The sequence below is a fragment of the Macrobrachium rosenbergii genome, chromosome 16 (assembly GCF_040412425.1).
Source record: "Macrobrachium rosenbergii isolate ZJJX-2024 chromosome 16, ASM4041242v1, whole genome shotgun sequence".
NCBI lineage: Eukaryota > Metazoa > Arthropoda > Malacostraca > Decapoda > Palaemonidae > Macrobrachium > Macrobrachium rosenbergii.
The window spans coordinates 25,878,018-25,900,517 of record NC_089756.1 but is presented as its reverse complement, the minus strand read 5'-3'; the positions used below and the strand labels follow the sequence as shown (position 1 = coordinate 25,900,517).

The window sequence follows — 22,500 nt, the reverse complement described above, 5'->3', positions numbered from 1 at the left end:
AACTCCCAAAAGGAAGGGAGAGAGAGAGTTGACATGGAGTGTAAGGGGAAATGTGAGAGAGAGAGAGAGAGAGAGAGAGAGAGAGAGAGAGAGAGAGAGAGAGAGAGAGAGAGAGAGCTGACATGGAGTGTGAGGGGAAATGTGGTGTGGGTGTGGGAGAGACCAATAGTGAGCCAGGTGGTCGTGATGGGGCCACTTGAAAAAGAAGAAGAAGCGGAGGAAAGGAAGACCAACAGCAGCTCCCATTAACCCCAAACAGAGGTTGTTTCCACCTCTCCTTGATCCCACTGATTTTTTTTTTCTTCTTCTTTCTCCTCCCATCTCATTTATTTAATTGGTCTCGGGAGAGCTGCATTTTACCCCACTTTTATGGTTTTGTTTGCTTTTTGTAATATGGTTTTTGTCTTCGTTTGTCTTTCATTGCATACGATTTATTGCTTCTTTGCTTTTTTCGTAATTATGTTTTTATCTGTAATTTAATTTCTTTCATTTCTCATTCCTGTTCTACAAGGCTCTCGGGGATAATTGTGACTCACTGCTGCTTGCACTAGTCTGTCAAAGTTTCGTTCAGGTTTCAGCATCTGATGTGATTTTTCAAGATAGAGGTTTAACCAGACAATCAACACCCTTCTCTATTCGGTCTTTCGTCTTGGTATTAACTTCTTTCATTTGATATTTTCATATAGTTTATTATTAATGTGCCTAATTTAATATATTTTGATACATACGCATATATATATATATATATATATATATATATATATATATATATATATATATGTATTCAGCAAATAAACTAAAGACTAAAAGAGAGATTTTAATTAAAAACTCTACAGCAGTCTTTGAGTTATTTATTTTCTATGTAAAGGCTGAAATTAATGTACCACTCTTACTCACCCGCTGGAAACCAGGTTTAGTTTATGAATATGTCTGTATCTCTTCTAAGAAAAGTTTGGAGTTTTTTTTTTTTTAAACGGCATAGGTTTTAACCTGAGCCCCGGGTGGGTGGGGAAGGCTATTCATAACCTCAGGTAATCCCCTGTTAATACCTGTCGTTTGCGCAAGTTTCCTAGTAAGTGAAATCTGGCGTGCCATATCCGTAGATTATATTTTTCGTCCCTTGCCCCTTTTTCTTCCTTGTTAAATATTCCTTTAGTATCTGGGCTCTAGCACTTTGATCCTTTACTTGATGTGTGTGTATATAATTTATATATATATATATTGTGTATATATATATATATATATATATATATATATATATATATATATATATATATATATATATATATATATATATATATATATATATATATATATATTATATGTATGTATGTATATATGTATGTATGTATATATATATATATATATATATATATATATATATATATATATATATATATATATATTATATATATATATAAATAAATATATATTATATATATATATATTTGAGATAAACCATGGAATGAGCCGAAATGAAACGGCTCATCCGAAACGGCGATAAAAATGGAACAAGCTGGAAGAAGAAGAAGATATATTTTGAGATAAACCAGTCTAGTATTGCGGACCTTTGTAATTTAATGATACATATGCGTAGCTTTTTTCACTGTAAGACATTTTCCTTTCCAGATGTAAACAAGTTAAGTTTATCTTGGTTTAACCACCACTGAGCTGGATTAACAGCTCTCAGGGCTGGCCTGAAGGATTAGACTTATCTTTACGTGGCTAAGAACCAACCGTTACCTAGCAACGGGACCTACAGCGTATTGTGGAATCCGAACCACACTATGGCGAGAAATGAATTTCTATCACCAGAAATAAATTCCTCTAATTCTTCATTGGCCGGTCAGAGAGTCGACCGCTGGCCAACAGCGTGCTAGCCGAGAGCTCTACCCACCCCTCCAGTGGAGATGTGGTGGTCGAGTAACATCGCCCTCCTGCCTTCAGTAAGGTTGCTAAAAAAAAAAGTTAAGCATAGCTTAGTTTAATCCAGACCACTGAGCTGATTAACAGCTCTCCTAGGGCTGGCCTCGAAGGATTAGACTTATTTACATGGCTAAGAACCAATTGGTTACCTCAGCAACGGACCTACAGCTTATTGTGGAAAACTGAACCACTTTATACCGAGAAATGAATTTCTATCACCAGAAATAAATTCCTCTAATTCCTCACTGGCTGGCCGGAGAATCGAACGCAGGCCCAGCACAGTGCTAGCCGAGAACGATATCGACCGGTCCAATGAGGAACATAAATAGCCTCAAGCCCTCCCCTTTTTTTTTTTTCTTGACCCCTAGCTTCCACTCGTACCCATCCATAGCTGGGTTGCTTTATAGCGGTACCCCGGGTCCAAACCAAAGGCCATACAAATACGAACTGAGCGCGCTACCACTGAGTCACACATGCAGACAACAAAGGTAAATAGAAACCTTTTGATGAAACCTACCCAGTGAAAAACAATAAGAGGATCTTTCAGTGATATCAAACTCGAAACATACCATAGACATCTAAATCCTATGCAGATTCATTATAGTCCAGTGAGATTCGTTTCCCGTTGTAGATTTCGATCTTGTCGTCAGACCTGGTAAAGAAATGTGAATTGTTGAATACGCATTTACAAAAAGATCGACAGACACATTACATGTTATATATATATATATATATATATATATATATATATATATATATATATATATATATATATATATATATACATGTGTGTGTGTGTGTGTGTGTGTTTATATATTTGTATACGTTAACATTTACTGTTAATATTTACGTGAGTTTAATCTTTAAAATAAGCTTTATATTTATATTTATAATGCGAACTTATATAGTTCAAGGAGAGAGAGAGAGAGAGAGAGAGAGAGAGAGAGAGAGAGAGAGAGAGAGAGAGATAGCGATCATAGAGGGTATGAGAAGAAGAGTAAGGACAAGATGTTGATAAAGTAAAAAAAAAAACTCGAAGGAAAGAAAGACAGAAGCCATGAGAGAGAGAGAGAGAGAGAGAGAGAGAGAGAGAGAGAGAGAGAGAGAGAAAGCATGAAGATTAAGAGAAAGAGGGAAGAAGAGGAAAAGTGAGATATATGGCACCTTCAGGAATTGTTATATATTTCCATTTACCGGCCATGACTGAACTTTATTACTTCGCTATTTCCATTATACCGCTTCGCTTCGTTTTGTATTGAAATTCTGAAGGGTTTCCCCGTTCAGTGACTCTCTCTCTCTCTCTCTCTCTCTCTCTCTCTCTCTCCTTCAAACACACTCCCGTACTGGACTAGTTCTGTGGAGGCATCAGGCTGAGCCACATCGGGATTGTCAACTAAGGACATTTGTAAATGACAGCGAAGGGGGTCTCCCGGCCTTATCATGCCTTACCCCTTCTCTGCTCTCTCTCTCTCTCTCTCTCTCTCATGGCTTCTGTCTTTCTTTCCTCTTGAGTTTTTTTACTTTATCAACATCTTGCTCTTACTTCTTTCTTCATACCCATATCGCTCTCTCTCTCTCTCTCTCTCTCTCTCTCTGTGTGTGTGTGTGTGTAGCAATTTTGTTGGGAATTATTTGTATTCACATGGTGTGCCTGTAGATGGCCTGCTTCTCTCTCTCTCTCTCTCTCTCTCTCTCTCTCTCTTTCCAGCAACGTCATATTTAAGGCATTTGCCAGCTGTGGAATGCACATTTTACGGAAGATACTTATCTAATGCAGAATGCGTATGGCGCTGTGCGTAAATTACCTTAAAATTGAAGGATGCGTATTCTGCGTGATGCACTTTACAACTGCAAATACGCACTCTAAGTAAGACACCTGATAAGTGTAGCGTAGTTTTTGTAAGTAAGACTCATTACAACCGGGGAATACGTATCCTGTGTAAGAAAGAAAAGCCAGATGTCTTATTAATCATATATGATTCGTTCATCTCATGCAGTTTCATACCCATAGATGTCATCTCACACATTTTATTATTATTATTATTATTATTATTATTATTATTATTATTATTCGTGAAATCACGTGACTGCGAAAAGACTGACAAATAAAAAAGTAGTCAGGACAAGTTAAACAACAGATCAAAATAAGCACCTAAACAGCGATACTAATTTGAAAATCTTGAGAGAATGGTATGTTTAGAATGATACTACAGCCTCTTCCAAATGTTAATGATTTAAAGAGCTGCATATTTCCAACCTACATATATATACAGTATCTATATATATATATATATATATATATATATATATATATATATATATATATATATATATATATATATATATATATATATATATATGAATGAGGTCAGTGGAAATGCGCAGGTACTCCCCACCGCAGTCTTTTGTTTTCCGTAGCTTTGGAATGGGACTGCTCCCTCTGCCTTCCTCCTCAGTCATCAAAAGACTCTCTCGCCTCCTCGCTTTTTCTTCTTCGGATTAAAGGCGCACGAATTTTCAAGAAGCACTTTCTTGGTTTGGGCGCCTGTCTCAACATCATTAACCGTCTGTGATCTGGACGCTTTTGAAAATGTGTATGAATGCGTGTATTTGAGCGGAGGCATCTAGATGTCGAAACAGAGTTGGCTCCCTTCAGAAATAAACAAGTAAAAAACTTCGGCGCAATCGAGTTTTCTGTACAGGGTATAATCAAGGCCACGGATAACAGATCTATCTGTCGGTGGTCTCGGTTTAATGCTGTATGAACTGCGGCCCATGAAACCTCAACCACGGCCCGGTGGTGGCCTGTCCTATATAGCTGCCAGACACATTATTATGGCTAAATTTAACCTTAAACAAAATAAAAACTACTTAGGCTACAAGGCTGCAATTTGGTATGTTTGACGATTGGAGGGCGGACGATCAACATACCAATTTGCCTCAGTAGTTTTTAAGATCTGAGGGCGGACAGAAAAAGTACCGACGGACAGACAAAGCCATCTCAATAGTTTTCCTTTACATAAAAATCAAAACAATAACTTAGGATTTGTGTATGTCAGCATGTATTTGTGCATGTGTCAACGATGCGAGGTAGAAGTGTGGAAATCATTAGGTTGTATGTGTGAAGGCATATATATAAATGTGTAAAAGAAATCTTGTAGATTTCTAAAAGAACCAAGTCTCTCTTAGATAAAAAAAATATATTATATATATTGTGTGTGTATTTATGTATGTACTGTTTACATGTACGTTTGAAATATCCACCTGCCCATGGCCTAATTGACTGAACTACTCTCTGTAAAGTGACATTGCAAAGACCACAGATATATAGATAGATAAAAGGCCTAGAAAATACCATCTCTTTAAAGACAGATAATAAGAATATGGCGGGAATTTCTTAACGAAAACTGAAAATCTTTCAATTTATTTACTGAGTAAACAGATTAAGCACTGAAAAATTTTACCATTACGAATAGAAGACGATTCTAATAAACCTATCATTTTTGACAGTAGTAAGATTTAGATGATAGGGTAAAAAAATTTTTCCCTTCATGTTTTTGGATGTAGGGGTTATAATGTCTGGGCAAAGCGTACGAAGGTCTAGATAATATCAGAGAATGTTATAAATAAAGCGAATACAAGGGCTTTCCGTTATAGCGTGACGTCTATTGTAAAAGTTTCTACTTATTTTGGGCCAAGGAAACTCCCTTGAAAGCGAATGGAGAGAGAGAGAGAGAGAGAGAGAGAGAGAGAGAGAGAGAGAGAGAGAGAGAGAGAGAAGCATGTTCAGCTGAGACTTGGGCAGTTTTACAAGCATAACACACACTTGATTGCCCAAACCGGATGGATAGCAGTCGTGTTGGTGTCTGGGGTTTTTTACTGTTGTACTAAATTTAAGATAATGAATATTGGGAATAATGAAGAGTGATTTAGCTAAGTTAGCGCTGTATAACAGAAATAATTCCACACTAGTAAACAAGCTGAAAAATCAAATCTTTCCTTACCTGTTTCTAGATTTTTCTAGGAAAAAGAATCTAGATTCCTAGCTAACATTTGTATAAGTACGTTGTGTGCATATAATTAGTGTACGTCATGTCGAAAATAATGGTAATATTTGGTTTTGTAACAAAACTGTACTTATATCCAAGCACATTATATTGCTGTGTATTTTCCTGTTCATTATTTTCTTACAGGTATGTCATTCTTTTTATATTAGGATACACATGTGGATCAAAATATTTTAAAGTGGTTCGGTCGTATGGAAAGATAGGAAACGATAGGTCGGTGAGAAGAGTATACAGTTCACAAGTGTTGGGGGAAGGAGAAGAAGTTGACCTAGAAAGAGATTGGTAACTAAGGTGAAAGAGGTCTTGGAAAGGAAGGGCGTTAATACCCAGGAGGCACTGGAAGTGTTTGCAGGGTAGGGGGGAATATGCAGAGTGTAGGGAACTTGACGCTCAAGGATGAGCCTTCAGTGAAGGTTCATTCACGATTCAGCTGATGAAAATATGAATGGGGGCAGCAAACAGTTGTTTTGTGTTTTTCTAAGGAACCACTTCATGTTTTGGCAATGGTTTTATGTGTATATATATATATATATATATATATATATATATATATATATATATATATATATATATATATATATGTATATATTATATATATATATATATGTATATATATACATACATATATATACATATATATGCATATATATATATATACATACATACAGTATTCAATAGTGTGTGCATGTGTGTATTCATGTATATTGTATATGGTCTGCACAAATTTCCGTAATAACGGAATCGGTAATGCGGGGAGAGGAGTAATCGAAACGAGGAATGAAGTAATGGATAACGGATAATGGAATAAATGCAGTGACGATCTGCAGAGTTGGTTGGTGCTTGGGGGGGGAGGGGAAAGAATCGGGTCTTTAGCGACCAATAATCAGCAGGCGAAATGTAATGAGCGCCCGGCCTGAATAGATGGCGACAATAAAACATCGAATTTAATGAAGAGCGAACGACGGCGATTGAGTTATGTTAAGGAACCAGGAAAACAAGGTTTTGGGAAGGGATAAGAGATTGATCGATCCCTTTGCCTGGAGGCAAACGTACCTTATGTGAATGTCGTAGTTTGTGTGTGCGTGCGTATATATATGTATGTATGTATATATGTATACATATATACACTCATATATATATATATATATATATATATATATATATATATATATGTATATATATATATATATATATATATATATATATATATATATATATATATATATATATGTTCAGTGCTGCCGTATGAAATAGCCAGTGTTTAGGTAAGTTTTTCTGCACAGGGTGTTCATGAGTGATTTGGTAGTTAAAGGGATGACAGTGGCCTTGACATTAGTTTATTTACTTTTGAAGCCATCCGTGTTTGGGAATGGCTTCAGGTTGAACTGTGTGTGTGTGTGTGTGTGTATACACACACACACACACACACATATATATATATATATATATATATATATATATATATATATATATATATATATATATATATATATAAATGTGTTTCCATGCATTTCAAAGCACATATCCTTCAAAATTAATTTGCTATGCAATCCTTTGATGTGTTACAGACATGTCTGTATGAATGTGTATGTACAGAAAGCGCGTCAAAAATATCTCCAAAATCATAATACGTTATTTACAGTAGATAACAAAAGGGAGAACTTAGTCGTTACGGCGTTTTTTTTAAATTGAAATGTAAACATCGAAGAAAAAACGCTTTTTTAAATCCTTTTATTTTTTATTTAATATTTCAGTAAACGCCTTTGTCACACAACGAAACCTGAAAGACAGCAAAAAAATTATCAGATTGAGAAAGAGCCAAAAAAATCTGTAATTGAGATAAATGTATTTTTCCGTGAATGAAGAACAGAAAGATAAAGGCCCATTTAAAACCCTATATTTTAACATAGACACAGTGAATGTGCATGAAAGTATAAATACTAAACCTGTATATTATTTGTAAAACCAGAGGCAGAAAGGAAATCAGAAAAAAGGCTTCGTTTGAGTCCTTAAATCATGTTTTCTTCAAACGACGAATAGAAGACAGCCCGAAAAGACACATTTAAATCCCTTATATTTGCTGAAAACATCATTTACGGGTCAGTTGCAGCCTCTATGTCATCCCGTATCCTTGAAGTCTCCCCCAAGTAGGTGTGGCTCCGAAGGACCTCTTCTGTAGGCCTAGATGCATGCTAAGGACCCTCGTTCAACTTTTGGATTAATTCAGTTGGCGTTACCTGCTGCTGCGGCTCTCGCCTCCCGCCCCCCCAGCCCCCCCGCCTCCACACACTCCTTTCCTTTCCTTTCCTTTCCTTCCACGCTTCCCTGTCTCTCCTTCCACTTTCGTTTCTTGTCATTCGTTGGCGTTTGGTTTGTGTTTGCTTAAGTGGTGTTCTGGTGTGTGTTGTATTGTTTCGTTTTCCTTTGTTTGTGTATTTTTTTTGTAGGTTTCAACACTTGGTGTAATGAAATTGATTTCAGGGGAAGGTGGTTCATTATACCTGGTTCCCAGATTATTTCGTTGGATATTCTCGTTTTACTAATATTGCTTGAATATAGATAACTTGCATGATCTCTCTCTCTCTCTCTCTCTCTCTCTCTTCACGGTACTTGAATTTTGTTGGGAACCGTTTGTACTTAATGCAGATTGCATGAAGTTGTCAGGCTCTCTCTCTCTCTCTCTCTCTCTCTCTCTCTCTCTCTCTCTCTCTCTCTCTCTCTCTCTTTTCAATTTTCTCATTCCTCTTATTTTTACTGGAGCAGAATTACTCAAAATCTTCCCTTGGAGGTTTGACCAAGTCATTACGCATTAAGAAGTGCATTTTATAAACTTCTAAATTGTATTCACATCTTCTGCCTGCATCCTCCATCAAGATGCTCCTTCTACGTAAATTATATGCCCCTCAAGTGCCCTTCCCGTAGGGGGGTACTGCCGTCAGTGCACCTCACGCGCGGTGCACTGTAGGCATTACTTAAGGTTCTTTGCAGCGTCCCTTCGGCCCCTAGCTGCAACCCCTTTCGTTCCTTTTACTGTACCTCCTTTCATATTCTCTTTCTTCCATCTGACTTTGCACCCTCTCCTAACAATTGATTCACAGTGAACTGCTGCGCTGAGGTTTTCCTCTCCTGTTACACCTTTCAAACTTTCTTACTGTCAATTTCCGTTTCAGCGCTGAATGACTTTAAGGTCCCAGTGCTTGGCATTTGGCCCAAATTCTATATTCAATTTAATTCAAGTGCCCCTGCCCTGCCCTCATACCTGTGATTGTTTCAAGTACGGGAATCCTTCTTCATATCCGCAAATCAGTTATCCACACGTGCCTTTTATGCACACGTAATCCATATATCAGGTCGTAAGAATCAGGGGAAGACAGAGTCAGGAAGAGAATTCCAAAACTTAGCAGTAAACCGAAAACAGTACTGAAACCATGTAGTCCAAAAGGACTGACGTTTTCCGCTGACTAAATGTACGAATTTCTGGAAATGAAAAAAGATCAACATATCAGAACAGGAAAGAGACATGGGAAAATCCTTATTATTACCTTATATTAGATAATGGAGATAATACGCAAACCATCATAGTGATGAACGCGCAGGTTTAGTTTCTGAGTAACTCAAAAGAAGAAAGATAGAGTTCTTAGAAGAACTAACCCAAAAATGAAAAAATAGAAATATTGAATATAAGTGAAACCTGGTATTCCCAAGAGACTGGTAATGATGACCAGATAAAGGGTTTCCAAACTTATAGATCAGATAGAAAAAATAGAAATCAGGGGAACCGCGATATATGGGAGAGATGCCAATCAAGGAAAAAATCTGTGAGAAATATAGTAACACAGAATGTGAATTAATAGCAGTAGAATTTTGAATATGAAAAATTAGTGAACATTGTAATATAGACCCTAATACTAAAGAGTTTGACATAATAATTGAAAAATTGGATGAAATATGTAGAAATCACAAGGACTGGACTATACTCCTAACTGAGACTTTAACTTTCCTTTTTGTAGAATGGAAAGAACGAATAGGAGACTGTGGTTGTATTTATACATATAAAAAAGAGAGCAATAGTAGTGCAGAAGATAAGAGGCATTTGAAAAGCTATTAGATATGCTATAGAAACATAACATTCAGCAAATAAATCACCTACCAACAAGAAAGGATAATATTTAGATCTAGTATTTGTGAACGAGGTGAACTATGTTAAAAGAAATAATAGTATATAACACGAGTATTTCGGACCATAATGTCATAGAACTAACAGTCCGTTCCAGAACATATGAAAACAGAGAAAAGCAAGAAACGAAAAAATGGAAGGATATGGAAATACAATTTATAGTAAGAAATATAAATGGTCAAAAATAAATGAAAATTAAACAAAGAGAATGGGAAAATATATTTGTAAGTGATGATATACAGGTAAATACCGATATATTATATAAAATATTAGAGGAAATAGTGGAAAAATATATACCGAAGAAAAAGTAATCAGTCACGAATTCCAAGACAGAAGAATCTTGTTCAGAAAATTAGAAAGTGGAAAAGCTCTTGCAAAAGAAAAGAATGCATGGAAAGTGATGGAACTAAAAAGTAAGATAGAAAATGCAGAAACAAGATTATACAATCAAAGAAAATGAAAAAGGGAACCTAGAAGAAATGACACTACAAAATATCAAGCAAAACCCTAAAATTTTTTATCCATATGCAAAAAGATGAATAAAATAAGAGTAGAAATAGGCCCTCTAAGAATTGAAGGCGATTAACGAATGAAAAAGGAAATATGTAACATATTGGCAGAAAGATATAAGAGTGAATTTACACCTAAATTGAAAATGAAGATAATGATACAGAAATAAGAGATGAAAATACTGAATACTTATCAGATAACAGATATTACAAGAAGCCAGATATTGTGCAGGCTATTAAAGAAATTAAAAATGGATCAGCAGCAGGACAGATGGAGTACCTGTCATATTGTTAAAGAAAGTGGTTCATTCAATCGCACCAGCTAGCAATATTATTAAGACAAAGTATAGATACAGGCAAGATTTATGATGAGCATAAATTAGCATATATTACTCCTACTTTTCAAAAGTGGTTCAAGACTAGAGGCAAGTAATATAGGCCTGTGAGTCTGACATCTCATATTATGAAAGTATATGAAAGGGTAATAAAAAAATATAATGAAACATTTAATGAAAAATAGATTGTTCAATATAGACAACATGGTTTTGTACCGGAAAAAGTACACAAGCCAACTGTTAGTCCACCATGAAAACATATATAAAATATATGATAAATGAAAAAGATACAGATGTGGTTTACCTAGACTTTGCAAAAGCTTTTGACAAGGTAGATCATAATATATTGCGAAAAAATTAGAAACATAACATTGTTGACAAAGTAGGAAGATGATAAAAGAATTTTGCAAACAGAAACAGATGGCGATTGCAAACGATGAAATCGGATGAAGCTCTGATAATATCCGGTGTACCACAGTGGTACGGTGTTAGCTGCATTGTTGTTTGTGATTATGATTGCAGACATAGACAGTAATGTTAAGGACTCAGTAGTAGAAGTTTCATGCAGATGACACAAGAATAAGTAGAGAAATTGCTTGTGATGAAGATAGGAACTCGCTACAAAGAGACCTAAAATAAAATATATAAATGGGGCAGAGATAAATAGGATGGTATTTAACTCTTGATAAATTTGAATCAATGAACTATGGTGATAAAAGTAGGAATGCTATGCATATAAAGGACCTAATAATGAGACAATCACAAACAAGGAAGCAGTTAAAGACCTTGGTGTGATGTTGAATAGGAATATGTTATGCAATGATCAAATAGCAATTCTATTGGCAAAATGCAAGCAAAAATGGGAATGTTGTTCCAATAATTTCAAAACAAGAAAGCTGAACACATGATTATGCTTTATAAAACGTCATTTATCGTAGTCCACTTGAATATTGCAATATAATATGGTACCCACACTACCAAAAGGATATTGCACAAATAGAGAGTGTACAAAGGTCATTTACAGCTAGAATAGAGAGAGAAGAGGACCTTGACTGCTGGAAAGACTACAATCTTAAATTTATATAGTCTTGAAAGGAGAGAGAACGCTACATGGTAATTCAAGCATGGAACAGATAGAAGGAAGTACCGAAAATATCATGGAACTAAAATTATCAAAAAAGAGCAAGCGAGGTAGATTAACAGTGCCAAAAACTATACCAGGAAAATTAATGAAAGCACACAGGACATTAATCCACCCACGCACCAGCATCGATAATGCAGCGTCTATTCAATGCGCTACCAGCTCATCTGAGGAACATAACAGGAGTGAGCGTAGATGTTTAAGAATAAGCTCGACAAATATCCTAAGATGCATCCCAGACCATCCAAGACTGGAAGATGCAAAATATACCGGAAGATGCATTAGCAACTCTCTGGTAGACATCAAAGGCGCCTCACACTGAGGGACCTGGGGCAACCCGAACGAATTGTAAGGTCTGTAAGGTCTGGGAAGAGGTGGCCTGATGGGTGATCATATCTTCTTATCAATTATCCACGCGCGTTTTTCATATAAGCATCGATTAATCATATTTGCCATTCATATCAAGTTGCAGAATATCTATGCGTGCTTTCCATAACCATGTACCAGTTACTGCCCCCATAGATCTTTCATTTACAAATAATCATTTATTATACGTGGTTACCATATGCAAATATCAGTTTTGCAAACAATCGCTTCGTATCTCCATACCTATTATTCACATTTATATTCCATACCAACCTATATTTTATCCTCACTTTCTTTTCATACCTACAGTACATGCAAATTGTCTACATGCGCCTTTCATATACGCATGTACAGGTAGATTATCTATACGCACTATTGATGTCCATATATCAATTGACTTCGCGTGTCTTTCACACCCGCGCGTCAGTTATTCACCCCTAACCTTTAATTATATGTAATTACACCCTCTGTTGAACAACCGTTCGTTTTTATGATTTATATGCTAGCTATTAGGATAGTGCATGCAGAGCTTATTATGCAAACATCTTTTCAGGACATCAACAACCATAATCTTTTTGCTCATTTATTTGTGGTTGTGTCAGTCATGCTTGGGCGAACTCTTTACCTTTCTTTTATTTATACTATATACTGTATATATATATATATATATATATATATATATATATATATATATATATGTGTGTGTGTGTGTGTGTGTGTGTATTATATATATATATATATATATATATATATATATATATATATATATATATATATATATATATATATATTATGTGTGTATGTGTATATATATGTATATTATATATATATATATATATATATATATATATATATATATATATACATATATATATATATATGGGCCCGGAGACGTGGTTTGGAAGTCGCGAACTTTGGCGTCAACGGATTCGAACACTTCCATGTCATTTACTGCCAAAATGCGGAATTCTGTGCCTTATGCTGTGTTTATTGAATCACTCCACCTGCTTCTTACTTGTCTCTGCCTCAAAACCTTAAGATGACGTATGAATTAGATATATTCATCTACAGATCGATAACCCAAGCTCAAGAGTGACTAGTTAAATGTATTTACAAAGTAAAATAATTATTTGTTCACAAACAACTTTGTATATCTTGAAACTAGATCAGGCTCTGTGTTATCAAAACACTGCCGCTTCTAGAACTGATCGCCGCAAATTGAAATAAAACAAGATCCAGTTTGAGCTGACCGAGTCACAATACCTTTGTATTCCACAGAAACCAGGAACAGAAACTCTCAAAATGTAATAACAATGGAACTCATTTTATTTTCTCTCTCTCTCTCTCTCTCTCTCTCTCTCTCTCTCTCTCTCTCTCTCTCTCTCTCTCTCGAGGACTGGGCCTTTTTCTCTTTTCCTCTAATGTCTTTGTTGTCACACGTCTAATATGGAGGGGAAAGGCCTCGGGTGCGTTGAGATGGGAAGGGGGATATTTGAAGAAAATTGGAGGGTCTGGTGAGGGAAGGGGAGAGGAGAGGGGAGAGGGGGGTGCCGGTTCCTTGGGGGAAAGGCTCCATAATTCGACGGAGGAAGTAGGATCGGGGTAGACGGTGATGGAGGACCGTGGAGACGGTAAAGGAATGGGTCGCTTGGGACGGAAGGCCCTTTGGTGGTTGGTCTGCTTCTATTGTTCATTTGGCCGTCCTGCCTCGAGAATAAACTCGACGAAAAGACAAACAGACCGACTCAGAGACGGATTTCAGGGGCCTTCAAATTAATGCTGGTCTGGAAACAAACAAACAGAAAGACTACGATAGTAGCACAGGCATAGTGGCAAAAAGAAATGGTAACTGAATTTAAAAGATTAATTTTTTAAATTAATGCAGGTGTTGTAGTAAAGAGAGAGAGAAAAAGGATAGGTAGTGAAAGATGCCACAGAAACAGCATAAAAATGTAAATTTTTAAGGCCTCAAATATTGAGGTAAAAGGAAAGAACGACTAGGGTAGTACACATTGCACTGTCGCCACGTGAAAATGAAGACGGGAGACTGGACATCAGTGCAAGTGCGAGAGTGAAGAAACGGAAAGTCTGTGATGGTGACAGAAATAATCACATATACCTGGACGGGGGACCAACCAGCGCGAGGCGTGATAGTGAAAGTACAGACGCCATGGTATAAAATAAAACACGCATTTCTCGGCATATAGAATGAGTGGGATTAAAACTGAAAAATAAGGAAAATGAAAACTCTACAATACACCAACTTGTGTGAAAATGAAAAACTTCTCTAGACCGAGGACGAACCACCAGAGAGGAAGAGAGAGGAGAGAGAGAGAGAGAGAGAGAGAGAGAGAGAGAGAGAAAGTAGGTTTGAAGGGGCCGTTACGGCCCTCTTTTCATCACAACTGGCCTCTCACGAAAAAGAATAGGTGCATAGACGGGATGGTTGCGGGCTGTTGCAGACGTTTCACGGGAAGAGGCGTCCGAGCAAGATAGGAGTTAGACTTGTAAAGTGACAGCGTGAAGGGCTCTGCTGTCACCTGGATGAAAGCAGTTCATTCCAAGGTAACACGTCAAGGGCTAGAAGGGGGAGGGTTGGGGGTGGATAAGGACGGTGCATTGGCATTCAGGGGTGTATAGGGATTGGGGAAGGGGTGTAGTCAGTCAGAGCCTGGACGGAAGGAAATCTTGGGAGATGAGGAGAGACGGAAGCTGAAAAAGGGGAAAAAAATCTTGGCCTGAAAATTATGATGAGTGAGAAGACAATGGGCCCTTTAGTTCCATTTTACTTGAAGGCTTCAAACTGTTTTCCTCTACTGAAAAAGTATATATATATATATATATATATATATATATATATATATATATATATATATATATATATATATATATATATATATATATATATTTTTAAAACTCAATTTTTTCTTAACACACGCTCTTAATCCCTGAGAGAGGATAGTTCCACATGATGTTGACCTGCCTGTTTTTCTGTTGCCAGAATGTCTTTTTGAATGAGGTTAATTGGCACCATTGCCAGTAATATATATATATATATATATATATATATATATATATATATATATATATATATATATATATATATACATATATATATATATGTGTGAAATATGTTAGAAGCAGTCAACACACAATCACACGTTACAGAAATATATTTCTGATTCACAATGAGATCGAAGCCAGGTCTTCCAATCTTCCAATGGAAAGGGCGTTACCAACTGACTCACTTAGTCAAAAATTTATGTATACAGTATAAATATATATACTGTATATATATGTGTGTGTGTGTTATTTATATTAATATATGGGCTTTGTGTTTTATTTTTTTTTCTTCGTGTTTCAAACGTGCATTCCGTGTTTTTCAGACCTGTAGGTTATCTTTCGCCTTAAAGGAATGTTTTCTCTCATTCCAAATTCTTATTTCTGTTTTTTTCTTATTTTCTGCTTTTTCCTCTTATTTTTCTTCAGTCTCCTTTTTCTCTTTAATGTCTATTTCATTTTATTTGGTTCACTATTGTCTCCTGTGTGTTGTCCCCTTCTCTCTCTCTCTCTCTCTCTCTCTCTCTCTCTCTCTCTCTCTCTCTCTCTCTCTCTCTCTCTCTCAGATATCTTCTTATTCTGTTCATCCTATCCTTCCAGTCCATATCTTCACTCCACACAATCTAACGTCGCTCCTTCTCTCAGCACCTTCCTACCCCTTTCTCTCTCTCTCTCTCTCTCTCTCTCTCTCTCTCTCTCTCTCTCTCTCTCTCTCCTCTCTCTCTCCTCTCTCTCCCGGTAATCTCTCCCAAACACGTCCCCCTTCTCTTTGTGATCTAGATATCTCCTAATATAGTGTTGATGCGGCTGTTCCTCGTCCATTCTTCGTGAACCTTTAGATAAGACATCCCCGGTGGTATCGAGTCCTGTGTTGTTTTTTTTCTCTCTCTCTCTCTCTCTCTCTCTTTTTTACTCATATTCTTCAGAGGAGATAATGTCGATTTGGGACTAAAGCTGGGATTCTGTTATTTATATGTTGTCCTTATCAGGTGAATGTCAGCTATTATTATTATTATTATTATTATTATTATTATTATTATTATTATTATTATTATTACGAGCTTGTTGGCGCGCGCTAAGCGCGCTGGAACTTGGCGCTGCTGTCTCCCCTACCTACCCTGCTCCAACCCGAGGCGGACAGATAGGTTTGCAGGATGTGGTTGGATGTCTCCCCTACCTACCCCGCCACCATCCGTGGCGGATAAATATTTCTAGGGATGGTGGCTGTGTCATGTCTCCTGTACTGTCACCCGGGAAGGACAAACAAAATCAGATCCACTTGGGTTTTATTATGATAGAATATTATTATTTCTTCCAAAAAGTCGTTGATCTTTTAATTGCGAAATTAAGGATTCCTCGCCTGTGCAAGGAATTCCCACATCAAGTACTTGATGTACCTATTATTATTGTTATTATTATTATTATTATTGTTAAGTTCAAAAGGCCATAAACCCCCAGTCTTCGACGTATTGTCCACATGTGAATAAAGTTGTCAATAATAAAGATTCTTTGGAAGACGTTTACTTGTTGGGTAAAATCTTTTTTCTTCCTTACAGTCTTCTGTATATTTTTAGCTGGATTCGTTTTTGTTATTCCGAACGAAGACAGGCTTCACTCAGGGTCAGATCCTTACAGAATCCTCTGGGTGGGGAGACCTTTGTGCCACGGGGCAGACTCGAGAGGGGAGCGAGAACACGAGGATGGGAATTACAGTTTTAAGTCCGTCTCAAGGCTTTTGAAAATGCTCGTGTTATTGTTATTATTATTATTATTATTATTATTATTATTACGGTAGTTATTTTATTAAATTACTGTGCTACAGTGGTTGTTATATTATCATTCCTCAGTGATAGCATCGTTATTCTTGCAGTCGTTGAAGCAGACTTAAAATTCATTCCAAATCCAGGTTTTCATCATATTTTATTTCTCTTGAATGGCCACTGAACGCCTGTCAGGCCACCTCCTCCCACATATCCTCCGTGAAAATCAAGCTCTGGAACTCATTTCCTGAAGTTGTTTTCTTTTAAATTTTACTTCTTTATTCTTAATTTTCTTCCAACCAAGGCTGGTGAAAAAGATTGAAAGGCTAAAAATCCAGAATTGGATTGCTCATGTCGCTGGTGTTCGCTATTCGTAGAACTTACCTGCTGAGGAAATTGACAGTTGATCCTATCTATCAGTTTTATAGATTCATGCTAGTATCATTTTTTCAAGTATATCTGAGTACGGTCATTTTTTTCGTTAAATTTGTTATGGTGATTTTTTCACTAACTTTTTACTCGGTAATTGTTTTCTTGATATATGTTAGTAATTATTCCTTTTAATTTATCTCGGTACTGCTTTCTTTAAATTCATTATGACAGTTACTTCCTTAGATTCACATTAATACTTGTTTTTAATTATCATAATAATTCTGTCTTTAAATTGGTTCTATTTGAATTCATCTTAAGAATCATTTCTTAAATTAAACTTTTGTATTAGTTCCTCGAATTCAGCCGAGTAGTTATTTCTTTATTCTTATTATGGCAAGAGTACCCTGTAAAAGAATTACTTTGGCTTAGAATTTTTCTTCAAATTTTCTCCAGTGATTTACTAAAACAAGGAAAAAAAAATATGTGATCCAACGTAAGTGGTTTGGAGTCTTCATAAGGATTGATTCTTTTAATGAAAATTTGACATTTTTATAGCTTGGAAGAGAGAGAGAGAGAGAGAGAGAGAGAGAGAGAGAGAGAGAGAGAGAGAGAGAGAGAGAGACATTCAGTTCATAAAGCAAGAGAGAAATGGGATAATGGAATTGTGTAGTCTACCAAGAAAGAGACAGAGAGAGATCTTGTAGTCTTTAAAGAAGAGAGAACAAAAGAGCTTATGTAGTCTTTAAGATGAGAGAGAGAGAGAGAGAGAGAGAGAGAGAGAGAGCGCATTCGCGTATTCTTTTTGTTTTTCAGTTGAGAGAGAGACATGGCGAGAAGGTGAGTTGTAGTCTGTGTAGAGGTAGAGAGAATTCGTATTCCAAAGAGAGGAAAAGAGAGTGAGCAATCTTTAAAGGAGAGAGAGAGAGAGAGAGAGAGAGAGGGTGGATTAGTAAGTAAAGACTTTGTGTAGCCTTATAGGCTTTTTCGCGGTTAGATAGACGCGTCACGTAATACAGACTGAACCCTTTTACTGTGGTGTTCGTTTTTCCCCGTATTAATTTCATTCTTACCTAGTGTTTGTGGCTGTTTATGTGTATAATACATATTAATGTGTGTGTTTTTACACTCCGGTCCTAAAAACCCTAAATAGCACAAAGGGAATCACTGTCAGATTTTTTTGATCGGTATCCATTGAGTTGAATTCTAGAGCACGTAGGCAACGAATAGTTTTATTGGTATTATTATTATTATTATTATTATTATTATTATTATTATTATTATTATTATTATTATTATTATTATTATTCCAAACAACTAAAATTGATTGCAGCTCCTTGTGTCGATCTTCTTCGATTAATTATCATGAGAATTATGTTTTCTTGCTAATTTTTCCATTCATTGTTTATCAAAATTAGCACATGAAACCCGGTGTGTTCCGATGACTTCTATGGTGTCGATTATACTCTGGGAAGGATCAGAAGTGTTTGATGTATCAGAAGCAAACTCTCTCTCTCTCTCTCTCTCTCTCTCTCTCTCTCTCTCTCTCTCTCTCTCTCTCTCTCTCTCTGTAATGTTTACACTTGAGACTCTAACAGTAAGTAGCGCGAAAAGTAAACATACGTGAGGTGTGTGTACACATATACACATACACAAGGGGGGCGGAAGGTGAATCTTAGAATCGAGCCGGCCGGGCGTGTTCAAGGGGCGATATTTCAGCCTTCCTTTCCACCTGGCAGTGAAATAAGCCTCTTGATTCCGCTCGTCTCGGTTTTCAAGAATGCTCTCCTCGGAAGCCCGAGTCCTGTTCCCCTTATCCAGTGGTCTGTGACGAAGACCATAAAGATTCCCCACCGCGTAGATGGAAGGCACAATAGTCTTTCATATATGGCTGAGTATTTCTTTTACTTAAAATGTCTTCAAACTCCTAGGAGTCAAGTGTCAGCGGCAGTGAGTCGCAACGAGACTCTAGAAGCGAGCAGAACGAGTGAGTGCGAGTGTCTGTAGATTTATAGCTCTCTTCTCACTGAACAGAATAAGAAAAAAAATAGGCATTACCTCAGTTTAGCGCTCAAGTCACGGATAAATATACATAGGTATTATAACAACGCTTCCTCAAAGGTAATATACACGTGCCCTTGCTGTCAACTCATTAGAAGCGTCTCTACTTTACTGTTATTTTCCTGTATTAATAGTATCTTTGCTATTAACTTGTCTTTAGGAAACGTCTCAGTTTCACTAATTACTTGACTAATGAAAAAATTATAAAAAAAAATAAGCATCTTTGTTTTTAAGTTCCCGTCGTGAAACTTAACTTCTTAACTATTAATTATTAAAGTAATTCTTAACTTTATAAAAAAAACTCTCTGATTCTTTAATAATATTCCTTATTAAATTCATTCCTGCCAATAATTTCCTATATTAGGTAAATCTCCTGATGGAAAAAATTATCGTTAATACGAGAAATTAATACAATTCCTAAAAGTATATTAGCTTTGTTTTGTTTGCATATAAAATGGATAGTCCTCTCTCTCTCTCTCTCTCTGTGCGCCCTAGTAAGACGAGCGACACGCCCTTCTGTGAAATGCCTGGGAATGATCCAATACCGGAAAATAATGCCCTATAGGGATTGGCTTAATCCTAGGTGGCACTCCCTAAATTCTAGATGAAAGCCCGGCCAGGGACGCCCAGGGCAATCTCGCGCCGCTTTATGAGCCATACTTCCAGAATACAAAGATGGTTTGGCCCCTCGGGGGGCGCTAGATTTATACCTCTCTCTCTCTCTCTCTCTCTCTCTCTCTCTCTCTCTCTCTCTCTCTCTCTCTCTCTCTCTCTCATTATATATATATATATATATATATATATATATATATATATATATATATATATATATATATATATATATATGCGCATGTATATAAGTGTACACAGAGCCTTTAAACTGAGCATTCCCAAGATGGTCCCATGCGGTTTCGCCGATCTTGATATGACAACCATCTACGATATCCCTGTGATGTGACAGCAAGAACAGGAGAAAAGTAAACCCCGTAATAAAAATAACATTGGGAGGCAGGAAAGAGATGACCCCATAAAATAAGCTCTTGGTCGGCTGGTTCTCTTCGTAAAAAGCGTTTACGTGGCCCATCACTTTGTTTACAGTCGGCGTTTTCTTCTTCTTGCAGGTAGGGACCTGTGGGTGATGGTGGTGTCGTCGTCGCCTTACGATCACATCGTCGGCCAACCGAACGTCAAGTACGTTGCCAATATGCACGGCAACGAGGCCATCGGGAGGGAGATGCTGCTCCACTTGATAGAGGTAAACCGGTTTCTCCCCAGTTTATGGTAGTCTCTCTTGCAATTGCATTTATGGCGAGCACTGTCTGTCTCTCTCCTCGCGAGGTTCGTTTCGTTGGGGCGCGGCGGTGTAACGCGTGTGCATCTCGTGGCGTGTTTTACCATACTGCACCAAGTAACCAAATGTTTTTGTATTCGATTGTGGCAGCTGTGTGCTGGAGCAGGCTCTTGCTCCTAGAACGCCTCGTAAATGTAGCCAACATTGTTGACAATATCTAATGCCACGCAGAATCTTGCAGCGAGTGTTTTGTAACTTGAATTTTCCCGCCTTTATAGGCAAAAGATAGATTCCTTGTAAACAATGTGTCTGCGTGACCTGAATTCTGTGCCCGCCTAAAAAACATTGACTGCAGGTTAAAATGTTGTACTCTAAGATGCTAAAACGGTGTTGGAAACCTCACTTATACTATACCACCTTTAGAGACTTATTAATTCATAAAGTCACTTGCATTCCTTCGGCATTTGTTGCAATGTAAGACATTAATTCCCCTCTGATCAGTAGTTAACACTGTACTGTTAATTTGGGAAAATCTGTATTCTTAACGGATTTCTTGGACGGTAGTCTTTTAAACTGAACTTATGGAACTGCTGAACCGTTCACGTTGGTCCTTTGTGTACTGTTAATTTGGGAAAATCTGTATTCTTAACGGATTTCTTGGACGGTAGTCTTTTAAACTGAACTTATGGAACTGCTGAACCGTTCACGTTGGTCCTTTGTGTACTTAACTCTTTTAATCATAGTAGTGCACTTAAATGCCGTTATCCATATTTTCCGTTTAGTTAGTAATTGCACTATTGTAACTGCGTTCTGTGTAACAATTAGGTATACGTCTAACTATGCCTGTCGTTAACCTTAATTACAACCTATGTCGAAAGCGTTTTCGTTAAAAAAAAAAAAAAAAAATTATACCTAAGAAGAGGTATTGAATGAGTGCACCCCACCATGTCATTAATGCTAAAAATTATAACAATAACTATTGTTTTACTTTTGTTTTAACAGTAGCAGAAAAGTAGTTCTGTAATCACACATTAGAAAACACTCAAAGAAATATATAATCAGATTATCGGTACTTTTTGATATTTAATACAATGCTCTGTTTTTTTTTTTTTTTTTTTTTTTTACTTTCATGGACTAATGGTCTTCTTCTTCTCTACCTTTTGCTGTAGTACTTAGCAAAGAACTACGCGACGGATGAGTACATTCGGTGGCTGCTGGATAACACCCGAATCCACATCATGCCCTCAATGAATCCGGATGGCTTCGAAGTGGCTCATGAGGGCACATGTCAGGGGAGGTCAAGGAAGGTGAGTGGTATTTAGATCGTGGTTCGCCTTTTATATATACATACATACATACATACATACATACATACATATATATATATATATATATATATATATATATATATATATATATATATATACATATACATATA

General features: G+C 36.7%; 1 protein-coding gene across 1 annotated transcript in view; it reads left to right on the top strand.

The window, feature by feature from the left end:
- Positions 1-22,500, top strand: part of LOC136847222 (carboxypeptidase D-like) — a 237,813-nt gene that overhangs the window by 188,814 nt on the left and 26,499 nt on the right. The window contains exons 5-6 of the mRNA XM_067118685.1: positions 20,893-21,026; positions 22,232-22,359. Of these exons, the coding sequence (XP_066974786.1) occupies positions 20,893-21,026; positions 22,232-22,359 (262 nt within the window). The remainder of the gene's footprint in view (positions 1-20,892; positions 21,027-22,231; positions 22,360-22,500) is intronic.